Consider the following 23,354-nt stretch of genomic DNA (forward strand, 5'->3'; position numbering starts at 1 on the left):
TATTTATATTTATTATCCATTTTAACAAACATTTATGTAATGCCTTGTAAATTCCATGAACTTTCTTCCAGATTTTTAAATTCTTTTCTCTTTCATCCTCTAAGTTACATCCAAAATTTTCCACACGTCTTCCATATTCCATTCCATTTTTTTACAAGTTAAGCAACTTAGCTATACCAATATCTTTTCAGTTTTTTTTACATGTTTGAAAATTTTAAACCTATTATTTTTGTATTATATAGAACACATTTAGTGAAGTGCAGCAGACTATTTCAAAAAGTTGTTTTTTGAACCACCCTTATATATATATATATATATATATATATATATATATATATATATATATATATATATATATATATATATATATATATATATATATATATATATATATATATATATATATATATATATATATATATATATATATATATATATATATATATATATATATATATATATATATATATATATATATATATATATATATATATATATATATATATATATATATTGTAGTAACTGTGTATATATTTCTTGTTAAAGAGTGCTCAATACCAAAGTAGAGCAATATATAATAGTAAGAAACTAAATAATTATAACACTCTATTTACTTAAAACATTACTCAGAGTTTCACACAAATAGTGATCATCAGATGTTACAAATCTCAAAAACCAACGACAAAAAAAATATATATTAAAGATACTGTGAAGTGTCTTTTTTGATGCCATTAAAGTTATTCATCATATATTTGTTTTCATGGCAACACTTAGACGCAAGTTTGTTTTGCTTATTTAGTAAAGGCAATCGGGATGAAATTATATGATATTTTTCCATCAAGTATAAATTGCATGACTTACCACCAGCTATTTGCATGAAACTCTGAGTAATGTTTTAAATAAATCGAGTGTTACAATTATTTAGTTTTTTACTATTTTATATATATATATATATATATATATATATATATATATATATATATATATATATATATATATATATATATATATATATATATATATATATATATATATATATATATATATATATATATATATATATATATATATATATATATATATATATATATATATATATATATATAAACACGGCTCAAAATAACAAACATTTTTCTACGAGACAATTGGTCCCATAAAGACTCTAGTTTGACAGACATATCTGATAGATGTTAAAGAAGTGCAATAGAACGCCATTCCTAATGCATAAAATATTTTGTTTTTACAACTTGACCACGTGATTTGATTTTTTGACAACTCTAGGCATTTCAAAATGCGCTGAAAACAAAAAGAAAATTTTCTTAGATAAGATAAATTATCTAACAAAAAGAAAATCTTAAAAATAAAGAAAAAATCTAAGCTCAAAAAACTAAAATTTGAAAAGGAAAATATGTTCATATTACATTTTTTAAATATTACTATACTGTGCGAAATGCTTTGTAAATTATTAAATACATAAATTATTACATAAATATATTAAATACATAAAGTATGTAATTATTAAATACATAATTAAATATGTAATAAAAATGTATAATATAAATAAAAAATATTTAAATACATAAATTACTATGTAAATATATTAAATACATAGTAATTATAATATAATTATAATTAACATAGTAATTTATGTATTTAAATATTTTTTATTTATATTATACATTTTTATTACATATTTAATTATGTATTTAATAATTACATACTTTATGTATTTAATATATTTATGTAATAATTTATGTATTTAATAATTTACAAAGCATTTCGCACAGTATAGTAATATTTAAAAAATGTAATATGAACATATTTTCCTTTTCAAATTTTAGTTTTTTGAGCTTAGATTTTTTCTTTATTTTTAAGATTTTCTTTTTGTTAGATAATTTATCTTATCTAAGAAAATTTTCTTTTTGTTTTCAGCGCATTTTGAAATGCCTAGAGTTGTCAAAAAATCAAATCACGTGGTCAAGTTGTAAAAACAAAATATTTTATGCATTAGGAATGGCGTTCTATTGCACTTCTTTAACATCTATCAGATATGTCTGTCAAACTAGAGTCTTTATGGGACCAATTGTCTCGTAGAAAAATGTTTGTTATTTTGAGCCGTGTTTATATATATATATATATATATATATATATATATATATATATATATATATATATATATATATATATATATATATATATATATATATATATATATATATATATATATATATATATATATATATATATATATTCTGATTACTTGGAGAACCTCACTACTACTACAACATGGGGCTCTTAATGGCTATAAATTTAATTTAGATAAAACTCAATTTTTTTCAGCTTATCCTTATCGCAATAATAATCCTTAATCTAGATCTTCCTATATTTATGAACGGAAATGTACTTGATGAGTCATCTACCCTTCATCTTCTAGGATTAGCTTTTATCATCTGCAAAGATCTGCATCTGCTAAGGTTGCTATCATCTGCTAAGATCTGATTTAAGATATAAAAGCTATTATCTGCTAAGATCAACATCTGCTAAGGTTGCGTCTTTTTATCATCCCACTTTCATACTCTGGATTCTATTCTTTATCTCTATAAATCTCAAATCCGTTCTTGTATGGAATACTGTTGCCATATCTGGGGCAGATCTTCCAATGATGCCCCTTCTCTTTAAGGCAAGGTGCAAAAACGCTTTGTAAACATAGTTGGACTGCTCTCGCAGCCAACCTCTTAACGTCATAATGTTATTTCTCTTTCTTTTTTCTACAAATACTATAATGGGCATCGCTCTAAAGAGCTAGCTTCTCTTGTGCCATCTACTAAAATTCATTCTTGTGTTACTCAGCATTCAATTAAGTCTTATGCTTTTACTGCGACTGTTCCTAAGTACTCTAAAAATTATTTTTCATTCAGTTTTTTTCCTCGAATATTGGTACTTTGGAATTCACTTCCTTCAGCTTGTTTTCCTGATTCATATAATTTGCAATATTTTAAGTTGTCTGTCAATTGTTATCTTGCTCTGTAAACTTTATCTTTTCTCTTCGAGTAACTTGCAACTCTAATAGTGGTTGCTTGCAGCCTTGTTGGAAGTGAAGATGTTGAAAAAAAAAAACATTGTCTTATTTAACTTAATCTTTAATAAAGTATTGAAAATGTATTGTTGCATCCCTTTTTTTTTTTACTTACAGCAAGTATTGTTTTTTTGCATAAAAAGCTAATATATGGCAATAATTATGCAAAATTTCCATATGGCAGGTGCCATAGGAAATTTCGATGGTACACCACAAGGGTACAACAGCATACCTGCAGTACTTACAATGCCATAGGTACCCTATTGTAGATACCCTCGTGAGGTACCTACAATGGTACCCCATGAGGTATACCACAACCCTAATAATTTTCCTAGAATAGCCTCTGTATATATATACAAAGGCTAGTCTAGGAAAATAACTTGGGTTGTGGTACCCCTCGCGGGGTACCATCGTAGGTACCGTAGGTATGCAGTCGTACCCTTGAGGTACTATCAAAATTTTGTATGGCACCTGCCATATTGAAATTTTGCAGGATTATTGCCATATATTAACTTTTTTTCAAAAAATTTAAATTTAAATGAGTTTAAGCTACCAGGGAACTGCCTTGAAAATTGCAAAAAAAGGTTATGTTTTTATATTTTCAGGGTCAGTTTTAACATTTTTAGGCTTAAATCAGCTTTACAACAGTTATCTTATGAGCTTTACAGCAAACATATTTACAGAAATCAATACAAGATAAGCATAATACATTAGGTAGTTAAAACTGTTTCAGAAATTTTAATTTACAGAGTATTTAAAAAAAAGGAGTGGGGCAGCTTTTTCATTGTTTCCTATGTAATAACTTTAACTCAATATTTTATTAGGCCACTTTGCAAATAGCTAAATGGAAACTTTATTTTTAAAAACTAATATAACAAAATTTTTAAACATTTGGAATACAAGTTATTGATTTTTATTGTCAGTGAAGTTATCAAAAGAACTACAGGGTAAGAATATACTTTTTGTTTAATTTTTATAGGTTTTTATAGTGGAATATGATGTGAAAAATATAGTAAACAAAAAGAGACTTGATGGATTAAAAGGATCCAGGACTTTTCTTTGTTTCATTTGTAAAACTATGCTACTGCATATTTTCAATTCTGAATCTATTTTATTTGTTATATAAAAATAGTTTTCCAGGATTATATTTCATATCAATATTATGTTATTATCTTTTTATTTAAAACATAAATTGATATTTATTACATTTCTAATTAAATTTTTAAAATTACTAGATATAAAATATAATTAAATATAAAATGGCTGCTGGAACAAGGAAAAATAGTTCTTGTCTATGTCAATACTTGGGATCTGGAAAGAAGTTACCAGCAGCTAAACTGCTAACACTGAGAGATGTGTTAAGATATGGTATTTTTCTAAGAGAAACTAGTGAACTAAACAGAAGAAACTATAGTAATTTTGAGTTGATCCAGGATATTTACAATAAACTTTCAGAAAAATGGCTAATGTCCAGTGTTTTATTTAAGCCTTCTGTAACTAGTTTAAAACATAATCTAATAACAAGACCCAAAGATGTTTAGAACAAAGTTTCTCAAAATAGAGCAAGTAGAGTTACAAAATAAATTTCATAATTAACAAATTATTTGATTGTAAATGTATGATTTCACTTTGTTCTGAGCAACACTGTCTTCCTGATTGTAAAGTTTACATTACCTGCATCTGTCTGTATTTTTTTGATTAAAAAGAATTTTTTTTTTTTTTTTTTCTAGAGGTAAACAAACTATTGCCACATTTTTTTTTACCCCAGCGAGAAAAGGAACTCTTAGTTTTTATCAACTTGGGCCTGCTGCTTTGATGGAGTCAGAAAGGTTAAAAAAAGTAAAAAGTTGCAAACAAAAAAGAGTAGAAGAAAAACTAATGCAAGAAAATAACACATGACTCTAAACAAAACTAATAAAAAGTTCAATCTTGACAAAAGTGAGATTTCTATTCAAAACTCAGGCACAAAATGTTTAAAAAAATCTAGAAACTATGAAGATACCTCTAATTATGCATTGGCCAGTATTAGATATTAGGTGTATTATATTATTAGGTGTATTAGGTGTTGGTTTAAGAGCAATAGCTACTGCAGCATGGGTAGATGGAGGACATGTATCCAAATATGACAATAGATTAATAATTGATCACAGTAAAGTTAGAAGAGCTAAGGATAAGGTTATGAATGAGATTGTTAATCAGTTTGATAATTACTGCAATAAAGAGATTATAGACTGTATATTTTTTGATGGACGAAAAAATCTGACTAAAATATTTTTAACTGTAGATGGATCAGACAGAGAGTACCCCGCTATAGTTAAATAAGAAGATCATACTGTTTGTTCTGGTGATGAGAAGTGTTTATTTCATTTCACACCAGCTAAAGAAAAGCAGAAAAGAAACACATTGAAATCATAGCAGATAAAATCTTTGAGTATGTTTTTAATGAGAAAAATTAGCACACACTTATCAGCAATTGGTAGAGACTCTACCAATGTAAACACTGGTTAGAAGGAGGAGTAATGCACCTAATGGAGCTAAGGTTAGGGCAAAAGTTAAATTAGATTGTTTCTACACACCAATGAGTTACAATTAAAACATATCAACAATTAAATTGTTAGATATAGTAAATAGAGTGGACCTATTGGAAGCTTATTGACAAAGCGACTAATCTTGAAATTAATCCATTTTTTACTAAGGTTGAAATTGGTGAGCCTTTTATTAACATAAGTAATAATGTAGTGAAAAATATTTTTACTGATCAGTATTATGGCTATCAAATAGTTAAAGCTATACAAAATGATCATGTTCCTCAGCAACTAGAACTTCTTGAAATAGGCAACCAAGAATGTTTCTCAAATAAAAAATCGAAATTAGTTTATAAAAGCAGACATGAAAATAAGTTTCTCATAAAAAACTATAAAAATAAGTAAGAGATCGTTCATAAAATATGTAACGCAAACTTTCACAATAAACAAAACAAAAAAGTTTTCCCTTACAAATAATTTAAATAAAAAATCAAAGAAGCGCATTTAAGTTTAATGAAAAATGCCATGTAAAAGGGTTTAATATCTCCTACTTCTATTTTTTAAATATATTTTACGTTGTGTAATTTATTGACGATCCTTAAGCTCAAAAAGCAATATATAATTATTGAATATTGTAATATAAATTATAAAACTTGATCAGAAATAAAACATTTTCAGCTAACATAACTGACCTGGTTCATACTTGCAACGAGTTCTGTTAGTAACTTTACTCCAATAATGCAGTGATCTATAGAGCCTTGTAAAAACTGTTTAATATCGATTGTTATTGACCGAAACACCCAATTATCATTTTGAGACTCAAACCAACCAAACTTTGTTAGTTTCACCAAAAGCTAAAAGTTACCATTAATTTTAAAGATTAAAAAATACTTGAATAGAAATCATAAATTTTAACAAAAAGATATATATAATATAGTGTTGAATTAGTTTTATGATAAAACCATTTTTATCATAATAAAAAGCTAAAAAAGATTTCATCATAACCATTTTTATAATATATATGTGTTTTTATAAAATATTACAACAATTGTAACTTGTAAATTATTTTGCTTGTATATATATATATATATATATATATATATATATATATATATATATATATATATATATATATATATATATATATGTATATATATGTATATATATATATATATATATATATATATATATATATATATGTATATATATATGTATATATATATGTATATATATATATATATATATATATATATATATATATATATATATATATATATATATATATATATATATATATATATATATATATATATATATATATATAGTATTTTTGGAAAAAGAATTAAAAATAAAGAATAATAAAAACCCTGATTCGATATAGCAGTACATCATGTGTTCTACCTACCATGTGTTAGTCAGTTAATGTAAATATTTGTACAACTATTAGAAACCAGACTAAAATAAAGTTTGTTTTTTTATAATGATATTTATATGAAATTAAATTGTTATTAATGACTTTTGTGGCACTCAGCAAATAATTAAATATCCATTATTAAATAAAAATACAGATGACAAAAAAGAGTTTTATAGAGTATATTTTGTTAATTGCTTAAAATTGATTTTTCAAAAAGCATAAGCATTTCAAATCAATTTTCTACAGCACATTTGCTCTACTAATTTAATCCAGTAATATGTAGAAGTAACTTGTTTCAGTAAAATTTTTTAGTAATATGTTGCAGTAAACTTTTTAAATACAGAAATATGTACCATTAAATTCAGGTCAGGTCAAGATTAGGATCATGATGATCACCCTGCTACTGGTAACTTATAATCCAGTAGAATCTGACTCATGTCCTTGGATTAGGATTCAATTTTTTAAGCAAAAGCTAGGTATAGTTAACTCTGATTTAAAATAAAATAAATTAATTTAAAATAGCTCTTCGTTAACTAAAGGCGAGAGATGGTGTCTTAATAAAAAAACTACTTATCCTGGATAGATGTTAAATGCTTCCAGCTACAGTCTTGTAGAAGACTGATGAAGAAAAATATTTTTGTCTTTCTCAATCTTTTACTCAAGTAGCTAACTTTGTAACTCATTTTCTAGACAACATCACTTCACCAATGGTCTTTTGTTCATCTATTCCATAGAGTTAATTCTCTGAAAAGCTTTTAAAAAAATTGTTTATAGGATATATATACCCTTGCTAAAAATCTCAAAATTTCAACACCAACCAATGTTAGAAAAAAACTCTCTGACTTCAACATTTTGATCAACCAATATTAAATTGGTTTACAACAGTAATGTACAACTGTATTTTTACTTCTATTTATTTTTTGCTGAAATAATCAAATAAAGCAACTTCAAAACAATGAATTGAAATTTGAAAAAAAAAAACTCTGGATACATAAATTGCTTCTCATTGTATACCATTTAATTTTAAAAAACAAAACATTTACATCTTTTGTATGACAAAATTTTCAAACCATAGAGAATAATGAAAGCGATTCAACAAGATTCATTAGGAAATTCTTGAATATTTTAAATCTAGAACATATTAAATAGTTTTAAAAATACAAAACAAAATAAGTTCTTCAGATTCTTTAATGCCAAAAATAAGACTGGTACTAGTAAACTTTTCAATATTGTTTACAGCCTAAAATAAAGAAATACTTCTAGATATGAAAACAGAAGTTAAACTTCAGATTTAAAATTGGATAGACCTTGGAATTTTACTCTATGTTCTGGATTTAAAATTGTAAAACATTGCAAAGCAAATTTAGAAAAAAATTGTTGAAAAGTACTTGCATCCAATTCAATTTTTTTAAATCACAGATAAAGCCTCCACGATATCAAGTAATGCTGTTTACATAAGTGCAAGATCTATTAAACGTGTTTTGTAAGTTAATCTGAAGCACCAATGACCAGCAAAATTCCTTACTTTGAATACTTTGAATTAACTAATTTTATTTAGAATACTAGATTTTGTTATCAAATATATCTTTACTTTTTAAACAGTATAAAATTTTATTATATTTTTTATACAGGATCATTTTGATTTTTTAATGTTTTAAGGAGTCTTTAATGCTATAACTTCTACAATGGAATATTTAATGTCATGATAAAATATTTTTTATTTCAGTAAAGAGACAATTTTTTTTATTAAAGTGGGAAGATGTTAGATTCAGATTATAATTTTCAAAATAAATAAACCAGGTGAGGGTTTTAATAAGCTCAAAAGTTTGCGGATAAAATGCACATATTCATTTTTTTTGGTCTAAAAGCAATTTTAAATGAATTATTTTTCTACCATTCGCCAAGTCAATGTAGCAGTGCTCCCTTGTGGCAGCAGACTATAAAATAGTCAATGTATGTACTGAAGCCCCTGACAACAGGCTATTTCAGTGTGACCACAGAGTGCTTATCTAATGTATGGTGCCATGAGGGCTTATTCAATTATATAAATATATATATATATATTTCTGAGTGCAATATATTTTTAAACTTCCATAATTCTTGTTTGATCACAAAACTATTTTTCGCAAATAATCATGCAATTCTATTTATTTATTTTTTATTATTATGTAATAACTATGTTGCTCTGAGTTTAACAACATTCCTTAATTTTAACTCTTATTCTTGATGATATCAATGGGTTTAAAAAATATCAGTTATTAACAGTTACTCCTTATCAAATGAAAGTATATATAAAACTGTTGCTTAAATTTTTTTTAAACTATCTTATTTATAAACTTTGGCATATATATAATTCTGACATATAAAATTCGTCGAGTGGTCACACACGAGCAGTGAACGTCTGAGAGAAGAAATGAAGTACATTTGAATAAAGGAGAATTATTTTTCAAACAAAGCATATTTTGACAGTTGTCAAGACAAAAATAAAGATTAATAGAGGAATATTTAAAATATAAATAAGACAGACAATGCATCTAAACAGTACTAACAATAATAATAAAAAATAAATTGTTATATAAATACTAATATGAATTAATATAAAAAATATATATATATATATCACCAAACAAAAAATAAATAAAAAAAAAATACATTAAAAAATAAAAAGTGTGCATATAACAATGAAAGGTCTCAGAATGGAAAAAAAAAACATTAATGCCAATGTGTAAACATAATTTGTGTAGTGATTAAGTAATAAACATCTCCTCAGAGTCACGTCTATTATTACTGGCGTATCGATGAGGATCAGCACTTATAACTAGTTTATCCCGTCAGACAAACGTCATCGCCACTTATGCTTTACCCCGCAACTTACGCCTATTCCATACTGCAGTAAAAAAGGATTCACTACAAATAGCCAAAACCAAACCATACCCAAATTTGTAAAGCACTAATATTTTTTTGATGATATGAAAAGTGTTGATCTACTGCACAATATAAGTAAAAATAATTAAATAAATCACTCACCATACCAACGGTAGTAAAAACTACGCACAATGAATTAAAATTCAAATGAAAACGCCAGAAACAAAACTAAAACAACTAAAGTGTGCAAACAGAAAAAACTAATAAATTTTCCCCTAAGACCATTTAAACCACATAGGTACTTCCAGCACAAATTAACCAAAAAACAATCAAATGGCAATATACCCTATCAAAAACCCTTTTAAAATAAAATAAAACATAGTAGAATCTTCAAAAAACTCTAACACTGTCATAGATACTAGGGGTGGTAAACGATTAACGATTAATCAATTAAAAACCATTAATCATTAATCGATTAAATAACAAACGATTAATCAATTAATTTTTTCTTTAATATAACAACTTTGCGTTTTTTTGTTTCAAAGATTTTTACAAACATTTACCAGCGTTTTTTTAATGAACAAGACTTGTGTTGACTTGTATGTTGATTTGCCTTTATTTTCCGGCATCCAGTCAAAATTATTATAAACAAACAAAAACAATGCTTTTTTCATAGTGCCGTTTCTTAACGACCATTTACAATGTTGTTTGGAAAAAACCGCTCTGAAGTTTGGAAACACTTTTTATTGGAAAATAAAGGCAAATCAACATACAAGTGCAAACATTGTTCAGTTGAACTTAAATTCCATTCATCAACTTCAAGTTTCTTGTATCATTTAGAGCACAAACATAAAGTTTATTTGACAAAAGTTATTTCAGAGAAGTCTAAAAATATACAGCCAAGTATTGCTACCTATTGTAATAATATAGGTAGCAAAGCTGAAGATGTATTAGCTTGTTTAACTGCTGTTAATCGTATCCCTTTTGCAACTTTGGCCAATAGCAAAGATATTAAAAATGGCTGGAAAGCTCAAGGACTTAAAATCCCTGATGATCGACATGCTATAAAGACAATTGTTTTGAACTACGCAAACTCAATTAAGTTAAAAGTTGTTCAAGAGCTTCAGCAAAAAAAATTAAAAGGAGAAAGGTTTTCAATTTCTCTTGATGAGTGGACTTCTGGTAAAACTAGAAGGTATTTATGTCTCAATGTACATTGTTCAGACAAATGTCACTATGGTCTTGAAATGATTAGAATAAATGGTTCGTTGCCTTCAGAAAGAGCTGTTATTATTGTTATTGAGAAATTAAATTAATTTGGCTTAAATTTGATCAATGATGTTTTTGGATGTGTTAATGACGGTGCATCAGTTATGAAAAAAATGGGACGAGAAATGGAAGTTATACACCAACTTTGCTACTGCCATGGAATTCATCTTGCTGTATGTGATATTCTTTATAAGAAAAAATGCTTAGAAATAGAAAAAACTCAAGAAGAAATAATGACTGATGAGATTGAAAATGAAACATCTGATTCCGACCCTGATGATGAAAACAACACTGAAGAATGCTGGAATGAGGAAAGTAATAGCTCTGTTTCACAGGAAATCCAGTTTAATGAGGACTATGGCATTATCATGTTGAAGGTTCGTAAAATAGTCAAACTTTTTAGAAAAGCTCCACTTAAAAACAATTCCCTTCAAAGTATTTGTAGAACAGATTTAGGAAAAAAACTCAAGCCTATTTTGGATACTAAAACAAGATGGAATTCGCTAAAAGTATGTTAAAACGATTCTTAAAATTTAAAAATGTTATTGCAAAGGCTCTTGTTGATATATCTAGAACAGATTTAATTTTAAAAGAAGAAGAAATAAAACACATTTCTGATATTGTTCAAGCTCTACATGTTGTAGAGTTAAGTGTTATGGAACTAGGGAAAGGAGACTGTGATCTGATAAAATCTGATAAAATTATTTTGTTTCTACTACAAAATCTTAAAAAACAAAATACTAACATTGGTCAAAAATTATTTATTGTTGTCTTGGAGAGAATTGTTGAAAGAAGAAATTGTAATATTGCTGGTTTACTGTGCTCTTTACATAACCCAGCTGACTATAAATCAGACTCAGAATTTCCAGATAATCTTTTGAAATACCCACATAAAAATAAAATTGCTAAAACTGCTAGAGAAATATACCTACGTTTATTTTTACACGAGGAAGTAGAAGCAGCATATCAGTCTGAGTTAGAGTACACTTGTAATGAAGAACCATTAAGAAAAAAAACTAAAGGTTTTTAGCAGAAACAATTAGCAGAAACAATAGCTAATACAGCTTCAGCAGCAGGAAAAACTAAAGGGATAACTTTTAAATCTTCCCCTCAAGAAGTTTTGACATGCATTAAACGTGAAATTGCAGTTCTCGAAAGCACTGGAAACAGGCTAATGCTAAATGTCATGCTAAGTCTTCCCCCGTCTTCTATAGAAGCAGAAAGAAGTTTTAGTGCAGCTGGTTTATTTGTTACTAATTTAAGAACTAGCTTAAACGATGATACTGTTGATAATTTATGTTTTTTAAGATCATATCTGATTAAAAGAGAAATAAAATCATAAAAAATATAAATTACTTTTCATTAAGATATAAACACATTTTTTCTAAAATAAACGAAAATTAATCGATTAATCGATTAATTTTTTGAAATTTAATCGCTAATCGATTAATGTAAAATACCGATTAATCTACCAGCCCTAATAGATACTTCATTCGAATTTTGTTAACCAATCTAAAGTGTAAGAAAATGAAACAACCCGCGCAACTTAAAATCATAACTAAAAATCAAGTAATTTTTGAAAGTAGAAAAAACACATATATATATATCGCCTGCAAAAATGTGAAGATTTAAACATGTAGTGAAGGATATAAGAAATTCTCCGAATAATAATAAAAGACAAAAATTGCGTCTCTGAAAATTAAAACAAAACTGAGTAATGAATGTAAGAAAATATAGCATAAAAGTTCCTTGATAATAGTAGTAATATGAAAATAAGCGGATGAATCATATATTAAAAAATATTGTAATAAGATTAACTAAATACTAAAATAAGACCAGATAAATTTAAGCCAAATGAGTGGTTAAAAAAATTATTTTGAATGATAAAGCAATAATATTAGTCGTGATATAAAAACGATGTACGAAGCGGGAAAAATATTGTTTAGAAGTAGTCTTCTCTATGGTCCGAATTAAAGTTAACTTTGAGACCATATCTAAATCGAAGTTTCCGAAAAAGTAAACTTTTCTCTATGGTCCGAATTAAATGTAATTTTGAGACCATAACAAAAACAATAACAAAAAGACGTCCATCAACAAAACATGTCGAAAGCCGCTAGTCAAAAATAATCACTCTTATATATATTTATATGAATCCTAAAATGAAAAAACAATCACACATGATAACCACATATACATAACATACAAATCTGCATTTAACATTCCAACCACATACTATATATTAAAAGAAAATATTACCTAAATAAGAATGAGTTCAAACAAAGTTTTTTCTTCAAATATATAAATATATATATATATATATATTTCTGAGTGCAATATATTTTTAAACTTCCATAATTCTTGTTTGATCACAAAACTATTTTTACCGAATAATCATGCAATTTTATTTACTTATTTTTTATTATTATGTAATAATTATGTTACTCTGAGTTTGACAACATTTCTTAATTTTAACTCCTATTCTTGATGATATCAATGGGTTTAAAAAATATCAGTTATTAGCAGTTACTCCTTATCAAATGAAAGTATATCTAAAACTGTTGCTTAATTTTTTTTTTAACTATCTTTCATTGAGATTTGAAAACTGCTAAAGAAGCCAGTAAACTTTAGCAAAGGAAGTTAATGTAGTTATTATTTATTTTTTTCAATTTTTATCTTTAAAATGATCTATAAATAATTTAACAAGAACAGTTGTAGTGGGATCTCATAGCAACACTAAATAATAAGTCAAAAAACTGTTTAACAGCAATATCAATGGTTTCTGGAAGAGATAATTTGATGTATAACCTTATGACACCATGAGATACAAAATATTTTCCAGAGACTAACTTAGTTTACATATTCAACAAGACTAAATGAATCTTTTGTAAAATGCTCTGAAGGTATTAAAGTTGACAGAAAATCTTCTAAAAATTCTTCTAATTGATAGTTATAGGTATCAATAAAAGAAAAGAAAATTCTATTTTTTAAAACACATTTTATATTGTAAGTTTGAAAGAGCATAAAAACAAGTTGGTGTGAACCAAAAGGATTTTTTGTCGATTATATCATTAAAAAAATTTTATTATTTAATTTCGTTAAAAATACTTGAAGCTCTGTTTCCTGACTAAAAAATACATCTTTGAGCAATTTAAACATTGTTTGATCATTTATTATTTTATTTATTCTTTTATCATATATTTTTAGGTCTTAAATGAGAACGCTATTTCTTTTGTTTGGTTATAAAATGATAATTTTTGATTTGATTGTTTAAAAAATAAATAATAAAATCATTGTTTAAAAAATAACTAAATGATTGTTCAAAATAAATAATTTGCTCTATTAATATTAACTTATAAAACTTTACACATTGTAATTATAACAGAAAACATAAACAAACAAAATTCACCTGAGATAGGGCTTGAACTACAAACGGAACAAGCTTTGATCTTGAAGCAAAGTAATTTAATACATAATTTCCTAAACAAATTTAGATGTAGTGTAACATGTAACATGTTGCTATTTTTAATATAACTTATATCTAATTTTTAAATAGACGTAACATATATATGCAATTTTTAATCTATTCTTAATAAATTCTAAAACAATATAATTAGCAATTTTTAATTTATTCTTATTAAATTCTAATCCATGTAAATATGTTGTAAACAAAGAATGATATACATTAGTGATGTTATCAAAAAATCAATTAAGTTTGAAATGAAATCATGCACGGAACAAAAAAATGTAGTTTGTCTACTTCATGTAGTTATTTTTATAGAAATAAATTAATTGTGAATCTTTCAAATGAAAATTTATATCACTACAACATATATTTAATATATGAGAATTAGCAGTCATCAAATATTTCTAGTTAGAGTAAAGCGTTTAGAAAGTCATTATATGTTTTAAAACTATTGCAACAATAACACAACAAAAATATAAAATAATAAAAATATATTTATGTAATAAATCAAGTAACCCAAAATATGATAAATATATTTTTGTTATAATTATATATATATATATATATATTTATATATATATATATATATATATTATTGCTTCTAAGTATGAAATCAAAAAAAAATCACACATGGAAATAGAAATCTCTTCTGCTTCATTATAGTTTCTTTCAAGTTGTCTTTGCGTCTAAATGCTTGGTTGTCAATTTTTGTCTAAAACATACCACAAATTTTCTATTGGACTCAAGTCCGGACTTTGAGATGACTATTCCAAAACATGATGTTATTTGTGTTAAAGTATACCTTCGTTTACTGAATTGTTAAGAAGCATAATCTTTATGGAACCTTGACCGTCAAATGATTCAAAATACAACCTTGTCTTATTGGATGGAGTCCAGAAAGTGTGGCAAAAAAAAGAAGAACCTTATAAATTGAGTTATTTGCAAGGAAATGTAAAGCATGGACAAAGTCAGGTCAGGTTATCCTGCTACTGGCAACATCTCTGGTCAGGTCAGGTTATCCTGCTACTGGTAAGGTCAAGTTATCGTGACCAGAATGATAACCAGGTCAGGTTATCATTCTGGTCAGGTCATTCTGGTCAGATATTGTGACCAGAATGATAATATGGTCAGGTTATCATTCTGGTCAGGTCAGGTTATCCTGCTACTGGTAACATGTAAGCCAGTACAATCTGCTTCATGTCCTGTGCCTTGTAGGATACACCTTTTTAGGCAAAGGCTGGGAGATGTTAACTTCGACTTAAAGCACCCCTTGCCTTGGGGCTCTTGGTTGAGTAAAGGCAAGAGATGGTGTCTCAATAAAAATACTTAACTTGGGCAGATGTTAAATGCATTCGGCTATTGTCTTGTAGAAGGCCTCCTAGGCAAAGACTTAAGGGGTAAACAGATTCTATCTGCTGACCAGCCTTGCACCTCTTCTTTATCTAATAGGCTGGTGCAGATGTATTTTTAATACATTGTTTCCAGTTTAGGATGTTGAATGCTGGATCTTCTTGACTCAATGCATAGATTTTGATTGTGTCTCTTGTTTGATGATGTTTGCTTGGAGCCCTTTGTTATGGCTTAGGATTTATTAATAGTAATGCGGCAATTGCTTGGGCTATTAAATAGTGTTCTGAGTACTATCTATACTTTTTTGATAAGTTCAAAATATGATTTTTGCAAACTAAAAAAATAATTTTTTTAGTTTGCAAAATTTCAGTTGTCGTAATGTATAATATATAAAGGTTATAATTTTTTAAATACAAGATTTTGCTGTGTAAATTTTTTTATATAATTTTATAAATAACTTTTAATTGTAAATAAATTTATAAATACTTAGAGTCAAAAAACTTACTTTAATAATTGTACAATGCTAAAAAATATTTGTACAAAGATGTCTGGCTATGAAAATAACTGCTTAACAAAAGGTAGCTAAGATATTTTTTGAAATTATACTTTTATTATATTTGAATTTTATTTAAAACACAACTCATAAGTATTTAAAAAAAACTTGTTAAAAACTTTTTTACTATCTATAGTCTCTATTATCTATAAACGATAAATGGTAGATAAAGCCTAAATGGTTTAGTAAAAAGCTAAACTAAACCATTTAGACTTTATCTGCTTTACAACTTCTTCTTACTATTCTCTTATAACCTTTTAGGCGCCTCAGTAAAGAAAAGGTTTGTTGCTTTTAATGTTTCAGTATTATAAGATTAGAGTTCACTTTGAAATCAGACAGTTAAGTGAAATTCGACTAAACCTATCACACGTCAAACTCACGTAATAAAGCCTTTGGTTTGGCAATAATAAATATACCATATTAAAGCATTTGGTTAAATAAAAGGCACTTAAAGATATGATGTGGTCTTTCCAACTAGTATAACAAAACACTGAATTTTTGCAATTGTTTTTAGAGGAAACTGAAGATTAGAACAAAAAAATTAAAACACAGATGCTTTATAACACTTTAAAATTGTATCATCAAACACTGTGTTAAACTCAGTACTCAGATGGTCTAGCAAAGAAACAGGGATAACCAGTTTAAAATAATTTGAAATGTGAGTAATTTTGCCATCTCAAGATTGGGATATCTGAACCTTACAAGAGTTACAAAAAGTCTCATATCTATAAACATCTCCATGCTAATGAAAATTGTTTCATGCAAATAAGTGATAAGTGTTTTCCTGTTTTAGATTCGGCATCTAACAAATTTGAGTTAAAACTTAAAGAAAGTATGTTCATAAAATGACTAAAACCAAATATGAATAAACAGGCTAACCATGTACAAATGACACTTTCTGTTTAGCTGCTATTTTTTATACAAAATTGCGTATCTTTTTAACCTATTCTTTTGTTATTTCCTATTCTTTAGTATAACATGATAAACTTTTTAACTGATTATATTGTATTTTTGTAATTGTATCATTATTAGTTTATACAAGAAAAATTATGGTTTCTATTGTTTTTTTTTAACGCCTTTAAAGGTATTTTAACAAATTTTAAATATTTAATTTTGAAGAAAGAAATAATTAACTGAAGATGAGTAATGTTAGTCGAAACATGTACTGTTTTTTATTAATAGAATGGTTTTAAAAATTAAAAAATTTGTCTTCTTTATGAATATATATATATATATATATATATATATATATATATATATATATATATATATATATATATATATATATATATATATATATATATATATATATATATATATATATATATATATATATATATATATATATATATATACATATATACATATATATATATATATATATATTTGCAAAATAGAACAAGAGGAACACTCAGAAGTTCACATGATCAGATCTTAATAAAGTCATTTTATTTTTACCATTTTAAAATTTATTGTAAGATAAATAACATACGAATATCAACACGTTGCGCAATCGAGATTGAGGAGCCTCCAGTTATCATTTTCGTAATTGTAGAAGCTGCTAACAACTGAGTGTATGAAGTCTTTTAAAAGAAAATTAAAAAGAGATAATAACTAGAAATAAATCGTATACTCAAATTTGTATAAATCTCAAAATTCTTACTGTTCCTTGTTCAAGTAAATATTGGCATTTTTGCAAACAATCGGAAGATGATGAAAATTGTAAGAGTGCTTCTTCGGCTTTTAAACGTACAGATGGATCAGAAGATTGATAAAGTTGCTCACAAAATGTCTCTAATTCTGCAAGATTCTAAAACATTAAAAATATCAATAAAAACACTGTTTACTACTTCACAAATAGGTGGGAAACTTAATTTAAATAATGCAGTCACTTTAATATTTATATTTTTTCTGATATGTATTATGTTTTAGCCTGGATATTTCTTTCTAAAAAGGTTTTGTTTTGAAAATTTTATAAAAAAAGCTCTACAATTATTTATTCAAAATTGTACTGTTAGTCATTCATGTCAGAAACAGTCAATTGTTTAGTAACTAAGGTAATAAAATTATTTTCAAATGGTTTTTAAATAATGTATGCTCTATAATATCTGTGAGATATGTATATTATGGATATTATGAATATCATTAATTTAACCAGAAATGGGATACTTTGAATAAGCATCTAAAAATCAAACCTATTTGTATTATTTTAAACTATTTAATTATTTCTAACTGAATATTTTCTTCAGGATGATACTAACAATGTGAACACAAAATGAATAATGAAATTGATTGATAAAATGTATTGATAGCTTAAGTTCCAATAAAAAAAATTTTAAATTTTTTATTGGAACTTAATCTAAATATTTCTCAAGTATGAGAAAATATTTCTCATACTTGAGAAATATTTTCTCTTTTTCAGTAAGATCTAGGTTGTCTTATGTTTTATAATAAAATAGCCTGGTACTGCTTTACATAAGAAGTCAATAATATCATTTTAAATAAAAATATAAAAAATATTATTTTCATCATACTTAATATCAATTTTGAGGTATGGGTCTAACGAAAATACTAATAATAGATATTACTAATAAGGTAATATCATAATTTAAGCCCCTTTAATACTTAAACACTCAATTTCTTGTTTTTTATTACTTTCTTGCTTTACATCACAAATTTTGCATTGTTTTCAAAATCTCAATAAATTTTGATCTTTTATTGTTTATTTTTTGTTTAATTAACCAGTATTATAGTATTAACATAGCAATAATATTTTGAATAAAAAATTTATATATTTAGCGTGCCAGAAAGTAGTTTAAGTAAACCAACCTTTAAAAGTGTTTCATAGTAGCATGTTTTTACATTTGCTATCCTTGCAAAATATTAACATAAATGTGATATGACTAAAATTAAGACTTTTAGCTGTATGCTATAACTAAAATATGTATCTAGAAATGGCTAGTTCATTCTAGATACATATTTTCCTGTCTATATAGCCCATGTTCGTGTGTTTAATGTGTTATGTCATTACAGTATAACGCGTTTACATTTAATACTTAACACATACATGTGTTCTACAATTTTTTTTAGATCTTTAAAATTGCAACTTTTTTTGTTGGAAAATGTTATGAATTCTACCTAAGAACATAGCCTATGAAGAGCCCAAGCTAAATATACTAAATAAACCAACATAACAACTAGTGATGATCTAGAAAATGGCCTACAAAAACAAAAAGGAAATACATCACTGGTAATTAGAAATTAGGCTTCATTCAGCAACATACCTTTTTGGTGTAAAGATGAAAGATTGAGTTGACAATAGTCAAACAAACTTAGAATTAAAAAAAAAAAGTTTTAGGAAAAAGAGATCTGTTTTATAATAGAAAAATGGTGTACACAAATTATAGCAATCAATTTAAAAACAGCATTTTTTCAATGTTTTCTTAAATTAAATCTTTAAACAGAAAAATAACTAAAGCAGGTAATTGATAAAAAAATTTAAGCCACTCCTTACTATTACTGTATTATAGGGTATAAAGTGCCTACATTGTCTGTAGTATAATGTATACAGCGTATACATTTTACTGAGGCAGAGATATTTCTAAAAGGTGCATCATTTAATTTTGCAGGTGCATCGTTTAATTTTGCAGCCAATACAAAAAGAATAGACCTTTGTCCTATGAAAATAAGTCAACTATTATTATATTGATATTCGTAGTATACATTCTAAAATACAATATAAATGAAAAATTTTTGTTATATTTTAATTTTAGGGAGAAAAAGCTGATTATTTTTTTCCAAACAAGATACCTGGACTCCCATTACTACTTGAATAGATAGTTTATTTTATAAGTCTTTAGATTTTTGAAGCGTTGTGTCACGAACAATTTCCGATTCAAATTTGTTCTCAAAACTATTCTCAAAAATATTTGAAAAAAGTTTCCGCGAATTTTATTTCCAAGTTTCTTTCGTAATATGAGCTAAAAAAAAACGTAAGATCTTAATTTCAGTTCGCTAAAAAAAAACGTTAGATCTTAATTTCAGTTTTATTTGTTAGCTTGCTTTTAATTCAGTGATGTATAAATTTACCTTTACTGATACTTCTATGCAAAGAATTGGATGGAAGGTTTCTAAATATTGTTATACGGTTCGAAGTACGGTTTAATGAAACAATATGTGATTTACTTTACATCAGTAATTGTACTATAAAAGAGATCTGTTTTATAATTAAAAGTAAATTTCCTTGAAATGTTTCAACTTATTTCGAAATATATTTGATTTGATAATTTTAATTTTAATAATTCAAAAAGTAAATGAAATAAAGCTATGTTGAGCTGAAATTACTCGTTTGGATTGCGCTCTTGACCTTTCGTCGAGAATGCAATCCAAACGAGTAATTTTAGCTCGAATTTTATTTTTTTTTTTTTTTAATTTTACATCTTTTGATGTTGCATTTATGTCAGAAGAATAGAATCCAATTTTCCAGTAAGATTGGTGCTAAAATAAAAATAAGATTCATTGTCAACTATAACTCTTTTTTCCGCAAAAACAAAACCAATCTATGACAATCCTTTAATCCATCCATCCAAACCAATCTACGGCATTTCAAACGAACAGCTGCTTTTTGTTTTTTCGCTCTATATATTTTTTAATGATAAAAAATTCTACAGCCCCCCCCCCCCCACTCCCTAAAAGAAGGAAGGGGATTGGTTGTAAATTTTGTATGATTATAACTTTAGTAATTTACAATATTTTAAAATAAAATCTAAAACTTGTCAATGAATTTACGTTTAGTATAGGATGTAAAGTTAGTATAAGAAGTAAAGTTTACTATGTAGTTACTACTTAAAGATTACTACATTATTTTACTACATAAATACCCTCAAGTTTGTGTAGGGAGGTGGCCAAAATTTTGAAGGTAATTTTGCACCCGGGTTGGAGTTGTCTTGGAAGACAGTTTGGAACTTATTCACGCCTTATTTTAAGATGGTGACCACGTGACGAGGATTTAATAAATTTTGGTTAATATATATTAATAATTTTATCAAATCAATGTATTAGTTTAAAAATTTGGTTAAGATCGCATCATAGGCGCCGAAACTCAAGTGATGGTAAGTTTAGTCTTTTTAGTCTTTCGTAGTATTAAAGATTTCTTAAACTTAAAGGCCATTTTGTTGCTTTACGTTGAACAGATTCAACCAATGCTACGTCAGTTTTTAAATACGGGCCCAAACAGACGCTGCATATTCAAGGTGTGGTCTTATAAACACTTTATATACTCAACGCGGTTAATGCATGTACTGGAAAATACACGAATTTTGCGTTTTTATAATAAGGTTATGTTTCGCTGCATTTTTTTAACCCGAATAATTTTTAGAAAAAAAAAGTTTTTTTTTCTCCTAGCGCTTTAGTTTGTCTAAAATCAAACAAAGTTAAATTTTTTTTTAATTACTCAAGTTTAGACATAAAATTTTGCTTTATAGTTGATGGACCATATCTTGGTATAAAATAGTGCTGCTCTCAATGAAGATAAAACATTAAACTGAGAAAACAACTTTTTCAAACAAGTTTTAAGTTATATGTTTAATTTCTAACCAGTCATATGTCTGCAAACATATTAAAGGTCGAAAAAAAATAGTTATTTCAAGTTTAAAATCTGTTTTTTCCATTTTATATGAAAGTTTTTATTAGTATGAGTGTGAAGAACACACAAATTGACATACGACTAGTTAGACTTTTAAAGTTAAACCTCTTAAGGTTTATTTAAAAGTCTAAGCTCAAAATTCAAACATTACTGTGATATGAGCCATCCCTATTTTATATGCCATAAAACTATTTAACTAAAATTCCGGTCTTTAAATTATCATAGATTAATATATATTTTTTATTTGAATATACATATTTTTTATTTTTTTGTAGAAAATATATACACATATTTTCATACTCCATCGCAAAAGATATGTTAAGTTTTAAACAACATATATAGATATTGTTTAAACTTAACATATCTTTTAAAACTTAATATATCATATTGTTTAAAAACAAATGTTGCAGACCGGAAAAAAAATATGTTTGTTATCACCGAGAACAAACAAGACAAAAAAGTTTGAGAACTTGCATTAACGGCGTTGAGTAATATGAGAGCCATTTTTTCATCAATGATGGTGAATATCTTTTTTAGTATACCAAGAATTTGTAAAGATTTGGAAACAACTGATTGAATATGTCTGCACTTGAGGTTAGATGTAAAAATGAGTACTAAATCGCGCTCTTTAGTAGAGCGTCTTAGGCTTTTATATACCTTGGTTGTTTTTCAAAAAGTACCTATACTTAGGATTGGTTTTACTATAATGGATAACACAGCATTTTGAAATCTTTAATTTAAGTAACCAAGTGTTTTACCACTCGTATACTAAGCGTAGACGATTCTGCAGATCAACGAAATTAGTCTGCGATAAAGTTTTAGAAAAAAGTTTAGTATCGTCGACAAATACTTTAGAAGTTTCCGTAAGTTGGGTAAGGTAAGATTGTTTGTAAAAAGAATCAAGAGGAGCAGGCCGAAAACAGAACCTTGAGTAACACCACTAAGAACATCAACCTAGTCAGAGCTAATATTGTTAATTGTAATGCATTGCTTTCCAACAACTAAAAAAGAATTAATCCATTGTAGTAGTTTGCGGTTTATTCCAAATGATTTTAATTTTATCATGAGTCTGGAGTGAGGTACGCAATCAAAAGCTTGAGGTAGATTACATCTATAAACTGTTGCGATGCTAGGGAAGACAAAATAATATCAAAAATCTCTATTAGGTTGGTTACGCAAGATTTATGATGAAGAA

At 26.3% G+C, this 23,354-nt stretch overlaps 1 protein-coding gene across 1 annotated transcript; it reads right to left on the reverse strand.

Moving 5' to 3' along the window:
* Positions 1-4,764: 4,764 nt before the first annotated feature.
* On the reverse strand, positions 4,765-20,476 carry LOC136077704 (ran-binding protein 17-like). The gene is made up of 5 exons (XM_065791921.1): positions 20,326-20,476; positions 18,179-18,325; positions 18,008-18,098; positions 14,556-14,626; positions 4,765-6,455 (listed from the first exon to the last, which is right to left on the reverse strand). The coding sequence occupies exons 1-5, from the start codon at positions 20,335-20,337 to the stop codon at positions 6,276-6,278; spliced, it is 501 nt and encodes a 166-aa protein (XP_065647993.1). The 5' UTR covers positions 20,338-20,476; the 3' UTR covers positions 4,765-6,275.
* Between the last annotated feature and the right edge of the window lie 2,878 nt (positions 20,477-23,354).

This window comes from Hydra vulgaris, chromosome 03 (assembly GCF_038396675.1).
Source record: "Hydra vulgaris chromosome 03, alternate assembly HydraT2T_AEP".
In the NCBI taxonomy this organism is placed as follows: domain Eukaryota; kingdom Metazoa; phylum Cnidaria; class Hydrozoa; order Anthoathecata; family Hydridae; genus Hydra; species Hydra vulgaris.